The 18,523-nt window shown below is 48.5% G+C and overlaps 2 protein-coding genes across 2 annotated transcripts in view; one reads left to right on the plus strand and one right to left on the minus strand.

The window, feature by feature from the left end:
• Window positions 1-18,523, plus strand: part of LOC117424012 (butyrophilin subfamily 1 member A1-like) — a 403,039-nt gene that overhangs the window by 41,924 nt on the left and 342,592 nt on the right. The gene's annotated exons all lie outside the window — the stretch shown is intronic.
• Window positions 784-7,706, minus strand: LOC131709396 (E3 ubiquitin-protein ligase TRIM39-like). Its single transcript, XM_059011934.1, has 2 exons — window positions 7,442-7,706; window positions 784-1,508 (listed from the first exon to the last, which is right to left on the minus strand). Exons 1-2 carry the CDS (start codon window positions 7,530-7,532, stop codon window positions 952-954), a joined length of 648 nt encoding a protein of 215 aa, XP_058867917.1. The 5' UTR covers window positions 7,533-7,706; the 3' UTR covers window positions 784-951.

Consider the following 18,523-nt stretch of genomic DNA (forward strand, 5'->3'; position numbering starts at 1 on the left):
CACCCCCCCCTCTCTCACCAGCGGTGTGGATCTGTAGTACAGCCCCAGCTGTCTGCCCCTCCCTCCCTCTCTCCCCTCTCTCCTCAGCGGTGTGGATCTGTAGTACAGCCCCAGCTGTCTCCCCTCCCTGCCTCTCCCCCTCCCCTCTCTCACCAGCGGTGTGGATCTGTAGTACAGCCCCAGCTGTCTGCCCCTCCCTCCTCAGCGGTGTGGATCTGTAGTACAGCCCCAGCTGCCTCCCCTCTCTCTCCAGCGGTGTGGATCGGTAGTACAGCCCCAGCTGTCTCCCCCTCCCTCTCCCCTCCCCTCTCTCACCAGCGGTGTGGATCTGTAGTACAGCCCCAGCTGTCTCCCCTCCTTCCCTCTCCCCCTCCCCTGTCACCAGCGGTGTGGATCTGTAGTACAGCCCCAGCTGTCTCCCCCTCCCTCCCTCACCAGCGGTGTGGATCTGTAGTACAGCCCCAGCTCTCTCTGTGAAGGATCTGTTCATGGACCCAACAGGCTTGTTATTGTTGAGAGTTATGTAGGAAGAATCACAATAAAAATGTCCAGTTTAAGGATCCAATTCATTCATATGTGTAATGGTCTCATTTAATCAGCACTCTGCTGTCATGAATGTCTTTCTTTTTACGAGTTCAAGATTGCCGAGGTAAACAATTGAGCAGTAAATCACACAACACCGTTATATCTTTTATACATTTTATCAAGAAAGATAGAAAATAGATGCGCTACAAAAACAGAACAGAAGATTCATATCAAAATAGCAGAAATCAGTTCACTGAAGGGAGAGTAGGAAAGGGGGTGTAGAGAAATAAAGAGGAGGGGCTCAGGGTAAGAGGGTGGAAGAGAGAGGATTTCTTCTCATCAGGCCAGAAGAGTGCAGAGAGAGCGTCAGTGAAAGTGAAGAGATTGTCTGAGCTGTTTGAATAGTTTCCTGGTTCAGCAATGTGTTTAATGTGCAGCGCTGACAGGGTCAGGGGACACCAGTACAAGGTCTGTTAAACAGGAAGTATAGAAGAATGGATATAGTTTCTCATTGGGTTTGAAATCCATGTCAGTGAAAGTGTAGATGTGAGATCTGGTCTCCACATTGTAAACGGAGAGCTGCCCTTCCTCATAATCCAGATACACCCCCAGCCTCCGAGGCTTCAGCCTCCGGGGGAGGGGGAGGGGGGTCCGGGGGTCAGTGAGAGCAGTGAACTCACCTCTATCTCCACTCCACCACGTCACAGTCCAGTAACCCTGCTGGGGGATCATGCTGAACTCCCCCTTCCTCTCGGCAGACTCTGTGCTGACTCCTAATCTCCACCGTGTATTCTCCCCCACCTGCACCTGCCAGTAGCGTCTCCCCGAGGTGAAGCCCTCCCTGCCCAGCACACAGGGCCTGTCATCAAATCTCTCTCGAGTGTCAGGGAGACGCTGCCGTATCTCTCCCTTTCTCACTTGTTTCCCCTCTGCAGACAGGATGAGCTCGGGCTGTGCTGTATCAAGGTCCAGAGTCACTTCAACTGTGGAGCAGAGAGAAGACATTATTATTATTATTATTATTATTATTATTATTATTAGCAGTTTTATGATTATTATTATTATTTTTATTATTAGCAGCAGCATATATTATTATTAAATGTATTACTATTAGTAGTAGTAGTAGTAGTAGTATTCATATTATTAGTAGTAGAATTGAGTGAGGTAGGGTATGAAGGTATGAAGATCAATTAAAATGAATCTTGAAATAATAGATATAAATATTAACCAAACCCCGAGATCGCCACGTACAGTAAAGTCTCTTAAATGGACAGGCTGAACTCAAGCTGCAGTTTGGAATTGCAGTTGGAATTGCGGCAGTGTTCTGAATTTGGAATTGTAGCAGTGTTCTGTTGTCATGGAAACCGCAGTGAACGCAATGAGCCGTGAGATACACCAGGGGTTCCGCACTCCTTGGGAAAATGTCAAATTAAAAACATTTAATATGTTTAAACCTGTAACACTATAAATAAACCCAATCGAAACTGTCCTTTACTCATCTGAATACATATTGTGAAAGATGGAAATCACATAGAATATGCACTGAGGGAAATTCATTTAGTAAATAAAACGAATTGCAAAAACTAAACATTTTCTTTTTTATCAAACCTTTAAATTAGGTACCTTAGTATAATTGAACATTTTAGAAATGCAGTTATTTTTCTGGGTCTATCAATCAAGAAAGAAGTGCATGTCTCTTATTATTCCCATTCATAAATACCAAAGCAGGAATCACTTTGAGTAAAACCAGTACAACGCACACAAAAACATGACTCTGAAATCCTAATTTCTGAACACTGTGTAACTAAAACATGCAGCTGTTACCTCTCACGCTGCACTGTAACGCACAGAAAAGAGGAATGTGCACAACAGAGAGGGAAACGCGAGCCGCACAACAGAGAGGAAAACGAGAGACGCGCACAACAGAGAGGGAAACAAGAGCCGCGCACAACAGAGAGGGAAACGAGAGACGCGCACAACAGAGAGGGAAACAAGAGCCGCGCACAACAGAGAGGGAAACGAGAGACGCGCACAACAGAGAGGGAAACGAGAGCCGCGCACAACAGAGAGGGAAACGAGAGCCGCGCACAACAGAGAGGGAAACGAGAGCCGCGCAACAGAGAGGGAAACGAGAGACGCGCACAACAGAGAGGGAAACGAGAGCCGCGCACAACAGAGAGGGAAACAAGAGCCGCGCACAACAGAGAGGGAAACGAGAGCCGCACACAACAGAGAGGGAAACGAGAGCCGCGCAACAGAGAGGGAAACGCGAGCCGCACAACAGAGAGGAAAACGAGAGACGCGCACAACAGAGAGGGAAACAAGAGCCGCACAACAGAGAGGAAAACGAGAGACGCGCACAACAGAGAGGGAAACAAGAGCCGCACACAACAGAGAGGGAAACGAGAGCCGCACACAACAGAGAACAGAGAGGGAAACGAGAGACGCGCACAACAGAGAGAGAAACGAGAGACGCGCACAACAGAGAGGGAAACAAGAGCCGCACACAACAGAGAGGGAAACGAGAGACGAGCACAACAGAGAGGGAAACAAGAGCCGCGCACAACAGAGAGGGAAACGAGAGACGCGCACAACAGAGAGGGAAACAAGAGCCGCACACAACAGAGAGGGAAACGAGAGCCGCGCAACAGAGAGGGAAACGCGAGCCGCACAACAGAGAGGAAAACGAGAGACGCGCACAACAGAGAGGGAAACAAGAGCCGCACACAACAGAGAGGAAAACGAGAGACGCGCACAACAGAGAGGGAAACAAGAGCCGCACACAACAGAGAGGGAAACGAGAGCCGCACACAACAGAGAACAGAGAGGGAAACGAGAGACGCGCACAACAGAGAGGGAAACGAGAGACGCGCACAACAGAGAGGGAAACAAGAGCCGCACACAACAGAGAGGGAAACGAGAGACGAGCACAACAGAGAGGGAAACAAGAGCCGCGCACAACAGAGAGGGAAACGAGAGACGCGCACAACAGAGAGGGAAACGAGAGCCGCACACAACAGAGAGGGAAACGAGAGCCGCGCAACAGAGAGGGAAACGCGAGCCGCACAACAGAGAGGAAAACGAGAGACGCGCACAACAGAGAGGGAAACAAGAGCCGCACAACAGAGAGGAAAACGAGAGACGCGCACAACAGAGAGGGAAACAAGAGCCGCACACAACAGAGAGGGAAACGAGAGCCGCACACAACAGAGAACAGAGAGGGAAACGAGAGACGCGCACAACAGAGAGGGAAACGAGAGACGCGCACAACAGAGAGGGAAACAAGAGCCGCACACAACAGAGAGGGAAACGAGAGACGAGCACAACAGAGAGGGAAACAAGAGCCGCGCACAACAGAGAGGGAAACGAGAGACGCGCACAACAGAGAGGGAAACGAGAGCCGCACACAACAGAGAGGGAAACGAGAGACGCGCACAACAGAGAGGGAAACAAGAGCCGCACAACAGAGAGGAAAACGAGAGACGCGCACAACAGAGAGGGAAACGAGAGCCGCGCAACAGAGAGGGAAACGCAAGCCGCGCAACAGAGGGAAACGAGAGCCGCGCACAAAAGAGAGGGAAACGAGAGCCGCACAACAGAGAGGGAAACGCGAGCCGCACAACAGAGAGGGAAACGAGAGACGCGCACAACAGAGAGGGAAACAAGAGCCGCACACAACAGAGAGGGAAACGAGAGACGAGCACAACAGAGAGGGAAACAAGAGCCGCGCACAACAGAGAGGGAAACGAGAGACGCGCACAACAGAGAGGGAAACGAGAGCCGCACACAACAGAGAGGGAAACGAGAGACGCGCACAACAGAGAGGGAAACAAGAGCCGCACAACAGAGAGGAAAACGAGAGACGCGCACAACAGAGAGGGAAACGAGAGCCGCGCAACAGAGAGGGAAACGCAAGCCGCGCAACAGAGGGAAACGAGAGCCGCGCACAAAAGAGAGGGAAACGAGAGCCGCACAACAGAGAGGGAAACGCGAGCCGCACAACAGAGAAGGAAACGTGAGCCACGCACAACAGAGAGGGAAACTCGAGCCGCGCACAACAGAGAGGGAAACGAGAGCCGCACAACAGAGGGAAACTCGAGCCGCACAACAGAGAGGGAAACTCGAGCCGCGCACAACAGAGAGGGAAACGAGAGCCGCACAACAGAGAGGGAAACGCGAGCCGCACAACAGAGAGGGAAACGCGAGCCGCACAACAGAGAGGGAAACGCGAGCCGCGAACAACAGAGAGGGAAACGCGAGCCGCACAACAGAGAGGGAAACGAGAGCCGCACAACAGAGAGGGAAACGAGAGCCGCACAACAGAGAGGGAAACGCGAGCCGCACAACAGAGAGGGAAACGCGAGCCGCGCAACAGAGAGGGAAACGCGAGCCGCGCAACAGAGAGGGAAACGAGAGCGGCGCACAACAGAGAGGGAAACGAGAGCCGCACAACAGAGAGGGAAACGAGAGCGGCGCACAACAGAGAGGGAAACGAGAGCCGCGCAACAGAGGGAAACGAGAGCCGCGCACAACAGAGAGGGAAACGAGAGCCGCACAACAGAGAGGGAAACGAGCGGCGCACAACAGAGAGGGAAACGAGCGGCGCACAACAGAGAGGGAAACGAGCGGCGCACAACAGAGAGGGAAACGAGCGGCGCACAACAGAGAGGGAAACGAGCGGCGCACAACAGAGAGGGAAACGAGAGCGGCGCACAACAGAGAGGGAAACGAGAGCCGCGCAACAGAGAGGGAAACGAGAGCCGCGCACAACAGAGAGGGAAACAAGAGCCGCGCACAACAGAGAGGGAAACAAGAGCCGCGCACAACAGAGAGGGAAACAAGAGCCGCGCACAACAGAGAGGGAAACGAGAGCCGCACAACAGAGAGTGAAACGAGAGCCGCGCACAACAGAGAGGGAAACGCCCACAACAGAGAGGGAAACGCGAGCCGCGCACAACTTACTTTTTTCTGTACAACGAAATACAACTTGCAACCCCTTCCCCCCCCCCCCCCCCTCGAAAAAAAAAAAAAAAAACCTGTGGAGCGAAGCTGCGACACTTAACCAAAAATAAAACTTAAATCCAGAAAATAAATCCATCTGCAGCGAAATCTGAAAAACTGTGAACGAGCCTGTAATCAATAAAATAGCAGCATATCCAAACATTTTAATAAATCAGTTACCGGTATGTAACGAGATGTATGAGTTTGATTAATAACTTGATTTAGTTAATATTGAAACACACATCAGAGTACTCAATGTTTTAAATGTTAATCGCCAATTAGTCACAAAAACGTATTAAATCAGAGACATCAATTGAATTTTTAAATGAATGTTAACAAGTACAGGAGTTTGTATGAAAACTTTTCTACAAAAGAACAAACCCATTCCAGCTCCTCAAAGCTGAGCCCGCGGTACAAAAGCATTCAAACTCCTGCAGCTGCCTGTTGTGTTCTTTATACTTTGCAAAACGTATTCTTTGGAAGCGGACTCGACATATTGTAATTTTATTAATACTGAACACACTGTTTACATCTGAAGCAGAGCGATCACGTGACCTTAACCAGTGGAAGAGGAAGAGGAAGATGAGCCCCCTCCCCAAACGTTAATTTAACCCTTATTTATAAACACCAAACACACCAAATCAAGTGTTCAATATTGAACTATATTTAATTTTCAGAAAGTCAACACGTATGAAACAGTGCGTCATAAGAACGTGTTCTACTGACCTACTTTATTTGATTCTGCGTAAATCTGAACATCCAACACGACACTATTTTTAATGATAAACGAACAGGTTTAATCACCAATCCTACCAGGACTCCCCAATTCTGCGATCACAGAAATTATTACACAATTCATAATTCTGCACAGGCATTGGCAGAAATGGTCTCGCATAGGAAACCGTTTATTATTATTATTATTATTATTATTATTATATCAGAAATGCATGTTGATTTGCTGTAGTTTATTTTGGTGTCCGCAGCAGCGCCCGACAGCTTCCGTCTAAACTACAGGATGAATCGCGCATGCAGAATATAACTGCGCATGTCTGTGCTGAATAGCACCCCAAAACCTTCCATGAAGACGAGCCTCGTAAAGCAGGCCTATTAAAAACAAAATCTAAACGAAACATTAAAGAGATTTTTCTGTACAGCTTGTTTTTATACATGCAATGTTAATAGAAGGGATTTTTAAAAAGACCGAATTGAATGTGATTTTCAGATGCTTTGCACATTTCCAATATATGGAGCTTATTTCTTTATTTATTTATTTTATGTTAAGGGCTGGTTTATAAAGTAACCACAAAATAATATGCGCGATTACTGATCACTTTATTCATTAGAATAAATGGTAATGCTTTATATTGCGTGGCATAAATGAATATTAAACTGATATTAAATGAATGTTAAATTGCATATTAAATGTACGTTCAATTATTCCTTGTTACTTTCTGTGATGGTTCATGTCCCATCCCTTATAAAAATAGAACTTTTAACAAGTGAATGTGTTTTAAAGGAATTGTGGAGTAAAGCGGGACTGTTTCTTAAGAACGCAATGAAAATAATATATTGTGTTTTATTTAAATACATACAAATTGTTTTACATTTGCTATTGCATAAAGTATATGTACATATATATATATATATATATATATATATATATATATATATATATATATATATAAAGTAATGACTTACCTGTGGGGTTGTAGGTGGTTGCAAGTGGATTCCAGGATAGAAAGGGAAAGAGAGACGAACAAAAATAGTTAGGTTAAAGCGGTGCTGAATGCTCAGAGCGCGTTTCTCGGTGAAGGTGCACATTCACAGAGAAATGCGTAGTTTGTTATTCAGTAACCTAAATTGTCTAAACCAGTAAAACTAAATTTTAAATGGGAGATTACGAGCAAATACTTACCTGTTTGTTTGTAAATGGTGTTTGTTAGCATCGGCGTGGTGCATGGGCGTCGCCATGTTTGTGTGAGTTGAGCAGTACAATGAGGCACCATGTTTGTGAGGGGCAGATGATACCTCGTTTCTACCGTAAAGCCTGCTTGCAATGCGCAAGCCAAATTAAAGGATACCGGTGTGTAATTGAAGGGCAGACCATGCCATAAGTAAAGTAAGGGGTGTTATGATTTATCTAAAAATACAATTATACATTTTATTTCCAAATAATTCTAGGTAGAATTGATATTTAACCTAGTGATTTTTATATAACTTGGTGATAGTTATATAATAGTAGTGTTAATGATATATACATGGATTTTAAAGTTAACTAAAGTTAAATTTTTGGTTTCTTCCAAGGGGAGGAGTGATTTTAGCCTGAGTATAAAAGGGAGGCTGTGCTAGAGTAAAGGGAGAAGGGTTTAGAGAGAGATGGGTGCTGCATGAGTGTCCTGGCTATACAAAATAGCATATCTCTACTGTTATATTGCTAAAAACAGTTTCCTCATCCTGCATTTAGGAGTTTTTTTATTTTATTTTGTAAAAAGTTATTTTTCTTTTTCTTTGAGATTTTGTTTTGATATGTTTTCGTTCAATTTAGTTCCTGGATCATTTGAAAAATAAAGAGAAAAAAAAGAAATTTTGCAACCAATCTTCTGTTGTCTGTGTGCTTCCCTGCAATACCATCTTTGGCCACTTGGCACGTCCTAACAAGTGGTGTCAGAAGTGGGATTGTTAGTGGCCAGCAGGGGGCCTGAGATACCATCTCAACACAAGTGATGTTGCAGTGGAGAAGGACGGCAGTGAAACATGGCACCCAAACGTCCCCGAAGAACGCCAGCGGAGGAGAGTAATGGTGTGGCGATGGCGGCAGACAGTGAGACTGAAGGGGTCTGAACTCCAAGGCAAACTACACTGGGCAGTAGGGATCCATTGGTGATAGAGCTGACCAACATGTTCCAGTCTTACCTCCAGGTACAAGAGAGGCGAGAAGAGAGGATGGAACGGGAAGGAGCTAGACAGGAGCAACGCTGGAAAGCAATGCAACACCAGTTCACCCAGCTACAAGAGGAGGTGCAGCGAAGTTGCCAGGCTGAAGGAGAGGGGGAGAAGGTAAATAGACCCCATACCTCTACTGAGCAGTTGGCAGAGCCGTGGCGAAGTCTGTCTATGGGCTGGAGGGAGCCGGTACTGCAGAGGCTGGAAGCAACTGATGATATTGAACAATACCTAACTACTTTTGAACGCATGGCAACCGCATATGCTTGGGAGAAGGCAAGCTGGGCTATTAAGTTAGTACCTTTACTTACCGGTAAGGCACGCAGTGCTTTCGTGGCTATGAATACAGAGGAGACAATGGATTACGAAAAAGTCAAAGAGGCGGTGTTGAAGAAATATGAAATTAACATAGACACTTATAGACAGCGTTTTAGGGCAATGAGTGTACTATCTGAGGAAACTCCCCAAGAACTTTATGTCCGTTTGAGAGATTTATATAAGAAGTGGATTAAACCGGACAAGCACACTAAGCAGGAAATCGGTGAGCTACTCATACTGGAGCAATATCTGCGTATGGTGAACCATGAAGTACGTGTTTGGATTAAGGAGCACAATCCCTCTTCTGCCCTGGAAGCTGCCAGGCTAGTGGAGACGTTTGTTGCTGCTCGTAGAGGACCGAAGAACTACCACTACAGTCGAGGGCCGAGCGCACCAGTCTGGGGTAAGTCTGAGGGGTTTGGGAAGGGTGTTGGTCAAGCTGGTAAAATAAATAAGAACTTCTTGGTCCATTCATTGTTGAATTGATTATTTTCATCGTCAATTTTTCTTTTCTTACCAGCTAGAGTAGAGAGAGACATGTTTAGATCACTTCCCCCACAAAGTACAGTACCTCGCATTACGCATAACGGAACACACTGACACACACGCACTGACGCACACATTGACACACACACAGACACACACACTGGCACAGACGCACACTGACGCACACACATTGACGCACACACACACACACACACACACACTGACACACACACCCACACTGACACACACACTGATACACACGCACATACACAGATACAGACACACACTGACACACGCACACACTGACACTCACTGATACACACACACTGACACGCATATAAATTCTAAGTAGTAAAACTTGTATTTAGTAGTAAATATGTTATATAATTGTGTGTGTGCGTGTGTTGGAAAGGTAACCATACAAATAATGCGCGGTGTAATTCAGAATGTGCGTGACAACACTTCATTTCTCATGTTAAATGTTTTATCTGCATGGCAACGCATGAAGCTCTCCTCACGATATTCAGAGTCGTTCTTTTTCTACTTAGTAAGCAGACACATACCCTAAATGACTATGAATTGACTCATCTGCATTGGTACGGACGCTTTTTTTCCCCCTAAATCAGAACTGCATAGCAACGCAAGTCCTGAAAAGTACGGCAAACTCCTCGCGAGGAAAACTGCCCTGACTTGTGCGCGTGAACGCCGCCAGTGATCACTTTTGTGTTTTTTCCTCGTCACTGGTGGCAGAAGGAACCATTTCAAAACCACAACACCCAAGCATCTGGGGGCCTCACTTGAAGCAACCAGAGTGGCACTTCAGTATTCAAACAGAAATCTTAATTTCAGATTTTGAGGTTGTTTCAGACTGACAAACTGCTTTTTATTAAAGGGGTTTACAGAAATTCACATTACACTTGTTTTAGACAGTGAATTTGGTGGAATCCATACCAAAATATAAAGCAGTTGCTCACTATATCAGCAGATTCTTGCAGTCCCTGATGTGATTGAATTGTACTTCCTGCAGTTAGTGAATCTGTACCTGATGATGGCTCTGGAGCGGAGGCTGGAAGTGCTTGTATTCCCATCAGAGGTGACTGTTTTTAATACTACCCAGCACATGTGAACTGCTGTGAGAAAGCGGCTTGCTTTCCAAACCCAGAATTGATTTCCATGACTGCAGAGATGGAGATAAGACTCCTATTGCACAGCAGTGTCACCCATTCCAGGTTTTAAGAAGAGCTTGATTAGCTACAGTGTGGTGAACAAGCTCAAGTGTATTTTACTAAACCAGTGGGGGCCAAAACAGCAAACACCGCGATGCATTGTGGGGGATCTCAACGCGATCCGCCCGTCAGCCGTGAGCAACAATTATTAGCGGGATTTCATATAATAGCGTCCAATCCGTAACAGCAATAATGAAACAAAACAACCACAACAACAAACACGAAACAGACGCTCTACGCGGTATCTTTTAGGCACATGTGCGCCTAATCAAAAAAAAGATAGACGCGCACTTCAAAAGCTGAATATCTACAGATCTTTGTTTCCTTCCTTTCTTACACAACACTTGTGCAGTTCAATACTGTTGCATCAACACAATTAAAATGGAGGGTTGTTTGTTTTTAGCTGCCTGCTCGCATGTTCCTCAGAAGGCGCTGCTTGCTGTTTATGGCAGCGCGCTGAGCTGCCTCTCTGCACACTGCGTGCCGTTTTGAAGCGCTGTGTTTAAGATATTTTCATGTTTGAACTCCTGACTCCCTGTTAAAAATGCAGTCTGTCCTGCCATCAGTTCCCCTGCATCCTGATAAAACGGGCACAACATGGAGTTTTTTTTTTAACACTGTCAAACTGAAGCCAGGGCAAATCTTTTATCCCCTGTTGGTTGAACTGTCGGTTGATAATTCAGTGAAACTGGCGGGTATGGGATTTGTAGTTTTTAATGTGTGATTCACAGTGGGCAGCGGACACCAATAAACTACATTCCCAGAGTGCATTGCGAGTGATCTTAGATCCGACTGTGAGGTTCTTTTTTTTCTCTTTTGTTTTATACTTTTCAGCTTTATAAATAAATCTCGTTTATTGTTTATATTCAACCTTTAGGGATTTCTAGTCGCATCCGTGCGTCTAAATTAAAATGTGCGTTCACACAAGCATTGTGTTCGTCTCTCATGTGCAGAAACCGGACCCATAAAAACTATAACGAGTAGATCTATCGACGTTTGAATCAGACACAAAAACGAAATATCTACAAATATCTATTCTAACAAGTATACCGGTAGATCATTACTATAAGGTTCAGGCTGCACTCCCGATAGCTCTAGACGCATGTTCGGAACATTTCACATTCCTTAGAGAAAATAATATTGATCAGATATGATTCTCGCTCTCCTCTTCAAAATGTCCGTCCAGCTAGCTCTCTCTTTCCCGCTGCAGCCAGCCAGCCAATCGCAGCTCCCCTCTTGTCACCAAACCAGCCAATCGCAGCTCCCCTCTTGTCACCAAACCAGCCAATCGGAGCTCCCCTCTTGTCACCAAACTAGCCAATCAGAGCTCCCCTCTTTTCACTCAGCCAGCCAATCGGAGCTTCCCTCTTGTCAGACAGCCAATCGGAGCTCCCCTCTTGTCACCCAGCCAGCCAATCGGAGCTCCCCTCTTGTCACCCAGCCAGCCAATCGGAGCTCCCCTCTTGTCACCCAGCCAGCCAATCGGAGCTCCCCTCTTGTTACCAAACCAACCAATCGGAGCTCCCCTCTTGTCACCAAGCCAGCCAATCAGAGCTCCCCGCTTGTCACCCAGCCAGCCAATCGGAGCTCCCCTCTTGTCACTAAACCAACCAATCGGAGCTCCCCTCTTGTTACCAAACCAACCAATCAGAGCTCCCCATCTTGTCAGACAGCCAATCGGAGCTCCCCTCTTGTCACCCAGCCAGCCAATCGGAGCTCCCCTCTTGTCACCCAGCCAGCCAATCGGAGCTCCCCTCTTGTCACCCAGCCAGCCAATCGCAGCTCCCCTCTTGTTACCAAACCAGCCAATCGCAGCTCCCCTCTTGTCACCAAACCAGCCAATCGGAGCTCCCCTCTTGTCACCAAACTAGCCAATCGGAGCTCCCCTCTTTTCACTCAGCCAGCCAATCGGAGCTCCCCTCTTGTTACCAAACCAACCAATCAGAGCTCCCCATCTTGTCAGACAGCCAATCGGAGCTCCCCTCTTGTCACCAGCCAGCCAATCGGAGCTCCCCTCTTGTTACCAAACCAACCAATCGGAGCTCCCCTCTTGTCACCAAACCAACCAATCGGAGCTCCCCTCTTGTCACCAAGCCAGCCAATCAGAGCTCCCCGCTTGTCACCCAGCCAGCCAATCGGAGCTCCCCTCTTGTCACTAAACCAACCAATCGGAGCTCCCCTCTTGTCACCAAACTAGCCAATCAGAGCTCCCCTCTTTTCACTCAGCCAGCCAATCGGAGCTCCCCTCTTGTCAGACAGCCAATCGGAGCTCCCCTCTTGTCACCCAGCCAGCCAATCGGAGCTCCCCTCTTGTTACCAAACCAACCAATCAGAGCTCCCCATCTTGTCAGACAGCCAATCGGAGCTCCCCTCTTGTCACCAGCCAGCCAATCGGAGCTCCCCTCTTGTTACCAAACCAACCAATCGGAGCTCCCCTCTTGTCACCAAGCCAGCCAATCAGAGCTCCCCGCTTGTCACCCAGCCAGCCAATCGGAGCTCCCCTCTTGTCACTAAACCAACTATCGGAGCTCCCCTCTTGTCACCAAACCAGCCAATCAGAGCTCCCCTCTTGTCACCCAGCCAGCCAATCGGAGCTCCCCTCTTGTCACCCAGCCAGCCAATTGGAGTTCCACTCTTGTCACCCAGCTAGCCAATCGGAGCCAGTCTGTCTAATAAGCACGTGTACTGCCCTGACTCACGAGTAAATCCTTTACCAGCTTTGAAAAACGAAACTGTGCGATTGTAGTAGGGTCTTATTATTATTATTATTATTATTATTATTATTATTATTATTATTATTCACGTGTGGATTGTGTTTCGCATATTATTATTTGATAAATGTGTATTGTGTGTGTGTGTGTGTGTGTGTTGATTTATTTATATAAATGTGTGTTTTGTTGTACAGCTCTTTATTATTATTTCTCATCTCGAGTGTGGTTTGATGGATTTGCTTCACTGGACCCCCCCTAAACTACTTTCTCTCTTTCCTCTATGGAACTATACGAGCGAAACTCCGATTGGCTGAAGGACTGTCTGCCCAATGCACGCCCCCCCTGTTGCTTAGCAACCGCGTCTCCCGTTCCACGGCTCTGCTTGCCAGCGGCTCGCTGCTTGATCTCCCCGCCCTGCCAATCATCTACTGCCTTTATAAATGCGGAGGAATATTGTGAGAGGGAGACCCGGACTTGTGAAGGAGATTCCGCGCTGCAGACTGGAGCTGGAACGCGGAGAGACTTTATGAAACTGATAGATCCGAGTATTTTATATAAACTGCAATAATATAATCTGTGGTAACTAGTTTAATTAACTTCACTATAAGAAACTGATAGATTTAGAGTTTGTTTTATTGTATCATCCCTATATATACTAGACAATTGTTATAGACTGTGAACTGAAGGTGGCATTGTCATATGGTTTACATTATTGTTAATGTGTTTGAGATTTTTAAAATAAGTATTACTAATAAAAACTTGTAAAGATTATTTTTGGTGTGTGATTGCTTGGTTTCTCCTGGATAAAAGAGTTTGTGTGGGAACCAACCACTCGAGATCCTTGTCCTCCATAAACACAAGGTGGCGCAGTCACATTATAAACATCGATTTAGCTCTTCTAAAGACCTGTTCCACTCGTTCTGTCGAATCTCTCCAGAATGTTATTCTTCAAGTCTGTGTGTTAAAGTGAAAGGCAGATTGAAGTTTATCTTGATCGTTGATCGCCGATGTGGGCAGACTGGCTCCGACTCCTTGTTCTGTTCTTCTTTCTAATTCTTCAGCCCCGTTATATGGAACAGCAGCGCCGCCTAAACGCTCGCTGACCAGCTGTTCAGGTTCATTAGTTGTTGTCGTTACTTCATTTTTATAGGATTTAAACCCGTAATGTGATAGTCTCAATGTTTTCCAGCAGGCATTTTTCACTAGCTTGCTTTTCCTTTTGTTTTATTCGTTTCGCTGCACCGTTAAGTTTTTTCAATTTTTTCTCTCTCTCGCCGTCCTCCTAGTGCGATCACGGGGCAAGTGGATTGGATTTTAAACTGTAAAATAGCAATTTTTATTTATGTATTTATTTTAACCAGGCTGCGGGCCCCCTCGGCAGCTCAGGGCCCTGGACTAATGTCTCGGTCCCCCCCCCCCCCCTTAAATCCGGCCCTGCCTACATGTGTGTGTCTCCTACCCCCCTACATGCACGTGTGTGTCCCCTCCCTCCACATGCATGTGTGTGTCCTATTTCTATGTGAATTCTGCATGTATAATGCTTGTGAATGTGTGTAATGCTTGCAGGCTGTTCTCATGTATTATTGCAGGGGAGACTGGACCTGTCCGAGGGGACTGGGGGTACAAGTTTAGGGTTAGGGTTCAGTTGAAAGGGCAGCGATATAGACTTCTATGCAAAGAAGGATGGCTGTTAGAAAAAAATAAGGGGGGAACAAATATTCGAAAGGTGAAATATTGGTTCCTGGGGAACAGATATAATGTGACACCGGTACAAAACAAGTCCTGGAAACAAAATCCATCACAAAAATAAACCCTTCTTTACAGAGGAGGGTTCTTCACCCTGTCAGTGTCTGTCTGTCTGTCTGTGTGTCTTACTGATTTTGGTTCATTATTTTTTTCTTCAGATTAACGGATTGGCGTCGACTGGATCTTACTTTTTTTTTTTTTTGTTAAATCTCCCGGATGTTTTAAATACAAGGTGAACATATTTACCATGCATGCTGAATAAAAATGACAATTTAAACACATCTGAACTGAATCTGTTGTGTTTCTTTCAGTATTTCTAAATCAGACTGGAAGTAACTCTGTGCTTTGAGGAGGAGGGGGGATATGTAAACTAACTGGAGTGTGTACAGGGCCTGCAATCCTCCACAGATCCCCACTCTGAGTTTCAAACAAAGTAGAGATATCCTCCATTACAATTAAACAGGGAATCTTAGACATACTAGAAAAATCCCCTCTCTCCTCAGCGGTGTGGATCTGTAGTACAGCCCCAGCTGTCTCCCCCTCCCCTCTCTCACCAGCGGTGTGCATCTGTAGTACAGCCCCAGCTGTCTCCCCCTCCCTCCCTCTCTCCCTCCCCTCTCTCCTCAGCGGTGTGGATCTGTAGTACAGCCCCAGCTGTCTCCCCCTCCCTCCCCTCTCTCCTCAGCGGTGTGGATCTGTAGTACAGCCCCAGCTGTCTCCCTCTCCCTCCCTCTCCCCCTCCCCTCTCTCCTCAGCGGTGTGGATCTGTAGTACAGCCCCAGCTGTCTCCCCCTCCCCCCTCCCCTCTCTCCCCAGCGGTGTGGATCTGTAGTACAGCCCCAGCTGTCTCTCCTCCCTCCCTCTCCCCCTCCCCTCTCTCACCAGCGGTGTGGATCTGTAGTACAGCCCCAGCTGTATGCCCCTCCCTCCCCTCTCTCCTCAGCGGTGTGGATCTGTAGTACAGCCCTAGCTGTCTCCCCCTCCGCCCTCCCCTCTCTCCCCAGCGGTGTGGATCTGTAGTACAGCCCCAGCTGTCTCTCCTCCCTCCCTCTCCCCCTCCCCTCTCTCACCAGCGGTGTGGATCTGTAGTACAGCCCCAGCTGTCTGCCCCTCCCTCCCCTCTATCCTCAGTGGTGTGGATCTGTAGTACAGCCCCAGCTGTCTGCCCCTCCCTCCCTTCCTCTCTCCCCTCTCTCCTCAGCGGTGTGGATCTGTAGTACAGCCCCAGCTGTCTGCCCCTCCCTCCCCCACTCCACTCTCTCCCCAGCAGTGTGGATCTGTAGTACAGCCCCAACTGTCTCCCCATCCCTCCCTCTCCCCCTCCCCTCTCTCACCAGCGGTGTGGATCTGTAGTACAGCCCCAGCTGTCTGCCCCTCCCCTCTCTCCTCAGCAGTGTGGATCTGTAGTACAGCCCCAACTGTCTCCCCCTCCCCTCTCTCACCAGCGGTGTGGATCTGTAGTACAGCCCCAGCTGTCTCCCCCTCCCCTCTCTCCCCAGCGGTGTGGATCTGTAGTACAGCCCCAGCTGTCTCCCCCACCCTCCCTCTCCCCTCTCTCTCCAGCAGTGTGGATCGGTAGTACAGCCCCAGCTGTCTCCCCCTCCCTCCCTCTCCCCTCCCCTCTCTCCCCAGCGGTGTGGATCTGTAGTACAGCCCCAGCTGTCTCTCTTCCCTCCCTCTCCCCCTCCCCTCTGTCACCAGCGGTGTGGATCTGTAGTACAGCCCCAGCTGTCTGCCCCTCCCTTCCTCTCCCCCTCCCCTCTATCCTCAGTGGTGTGGATCTGTAGTACAGCCCCAGCTGTCTCCCCCACCCTCCCTCTCCCCTCTCTCTCCAGCAGTGTGGATCGGTAGTACAGCCCCAGCTGTCTCCCCCTCCCTCCCTCTCCCCTCCCCTCTCTCCCCAGCGGTGTGGATCTGTAGTACAGCCCCAGCTGTCTCTCTTCCCTCCCTCTCCCCCTCCCCTCTGTCACCAGCGGTGTGGATCTGTAGTACAGCCCCAGCTGTCTGCCCCTCCCTTCCTCTCCCCCTCCCCTCTATCCTCAGTGGTGTGGATCTGTAGTACAGCCCCAGCTGTCTCCCCCTCCTTCCCTCTCCCCCTCCCCTCTCTCTGCAGCGGTGTGGATCTGTAGTACAGCCCCAGCTGTCTCTCTTCCCTCCCTCTCCCCCTCCCCTCTGTCACCAGCGGTGTGGATCTGTAGTACAGCCCCAGCTGTCTGCCCCTCCCTCCCTCTCTCCCCTTTCTCCTCAGCGGTGTGGATCTGTAGTACAGCCCCAGCTGTCTCACCCTCCCCCCTCCCCTCTCTCCCCAGCGGTGTGGATCTGTAGAACAGCCCCAGCTGTCTCTCTTCCCTCCCTCTCCCCCTCCCCTCTGTCACCAGCAGTGTGGATCTGTAGTACAGCCCCAGCTGTCTGCCCCTCCCTCCCTCTCTCCCCTTTCTCCTCAGCGGTGTGGATCTGTAGTACAGCCCCAGCTGTCTCACCCTCCCCTCTCTCCCCAGCGGTGTGGATCTGTAGTACAGCCCCAACTGTCTCCCCCCCCCGCCCTCCCTCTCCCCCCCCTCTCTCACCAGCGGTGTGGATCTGTAGTACAGCCCCAGCTGTCTGCCCCTCCCTCCCTCTCTCCCCTCTCTCCTCAGCGGTGTGGATCTGTAGTACAGCCCCAGCTGTCTCCCCTCCCTCCCTCTCCCCCTCCCCTCTCTCACCAGCGGTGTGGATCTGTAGTACAGCCCCAGCTGTCTGCCCCTCCCTCCCTCCTTCCTCAGCGGTGTGGATCTGTAGTACAGCCTCAGCTGTCTCCCCCTCCCTCCCTCTCTCCCCCTCCCCCTCCCCCTCCCCTCTCTCTCCAGCGGTGTGGATCTGTAGTACAGCCCCAGCTGTCTCCCCCTCCCTCTCCCCTCCCCTCTCTCACCAGCGGTGTGGATCTGTAGTACAGCCCCAGCTGTCTCCCCTCCTTCCCTCTCCCCCTCCCCTGTCACCAGCGGTGTGGATCTGTAGTACAGCCCCAGCTGTCTCCCCCTCCCTCCCTCACCAGCGGTGTGGATCTGTAGTACAGCCCCAGCTCTCTCTGTGAAGGATCTGTTCATGGACCCAACAGGCTTGTTATTGTTGAGAGTTATGTAGGAAGAATCACAATAAAAATGTCCAGTTTAAGGATCCAATTCATTCATATGTGTAATGGTCTCATTTAATCAGCACTCTGCTGTCATGAATGTCTTTCTTTTTACGAGTTCAAGATTGCCGAGGTAAACAATTGAGCAGTAAATCACACAACACCGTTATATCTTTTATACATTTTATCAAGAAAGATAGAAAATAGATGCGCTACAAAAACAGAACAGAAGATTCATATCAAAATAGCAGAAATCAGTTCACTGAAGGGAGAGTAGGAAAGGGGGTGTAGAGAAATAAAGAGGAGGGGCTCAGGGTAAGAGGGTGGAAGAGAGAGGATTTCTTCTCATCAGGCCAGAAGAGTGCAGAGAGAGCGTCAGTGAAAGTGAAGAGATTGTCTGAGCTGTTTGAATAGTTTCCTGGTTCAGCAATGTGTTTAATGTGCAGCGCTGACAGGGT

This window comes from Acipenser ruthenus, chromosome 43, assembly GCF_902713425.1.
Source record: "Acipenser ruthenus chromosome 43, fAciRut3.2 maternal haplotype, whole genome shotgun sequence".
In the NCBI taxonomy this organism is placed as follows: Eukaryota; Metazoa; Chordata; class Actinopteri; order Acipenseriformes; family Acipenseridae; genus Acipenser; species Acipenser ruthenus.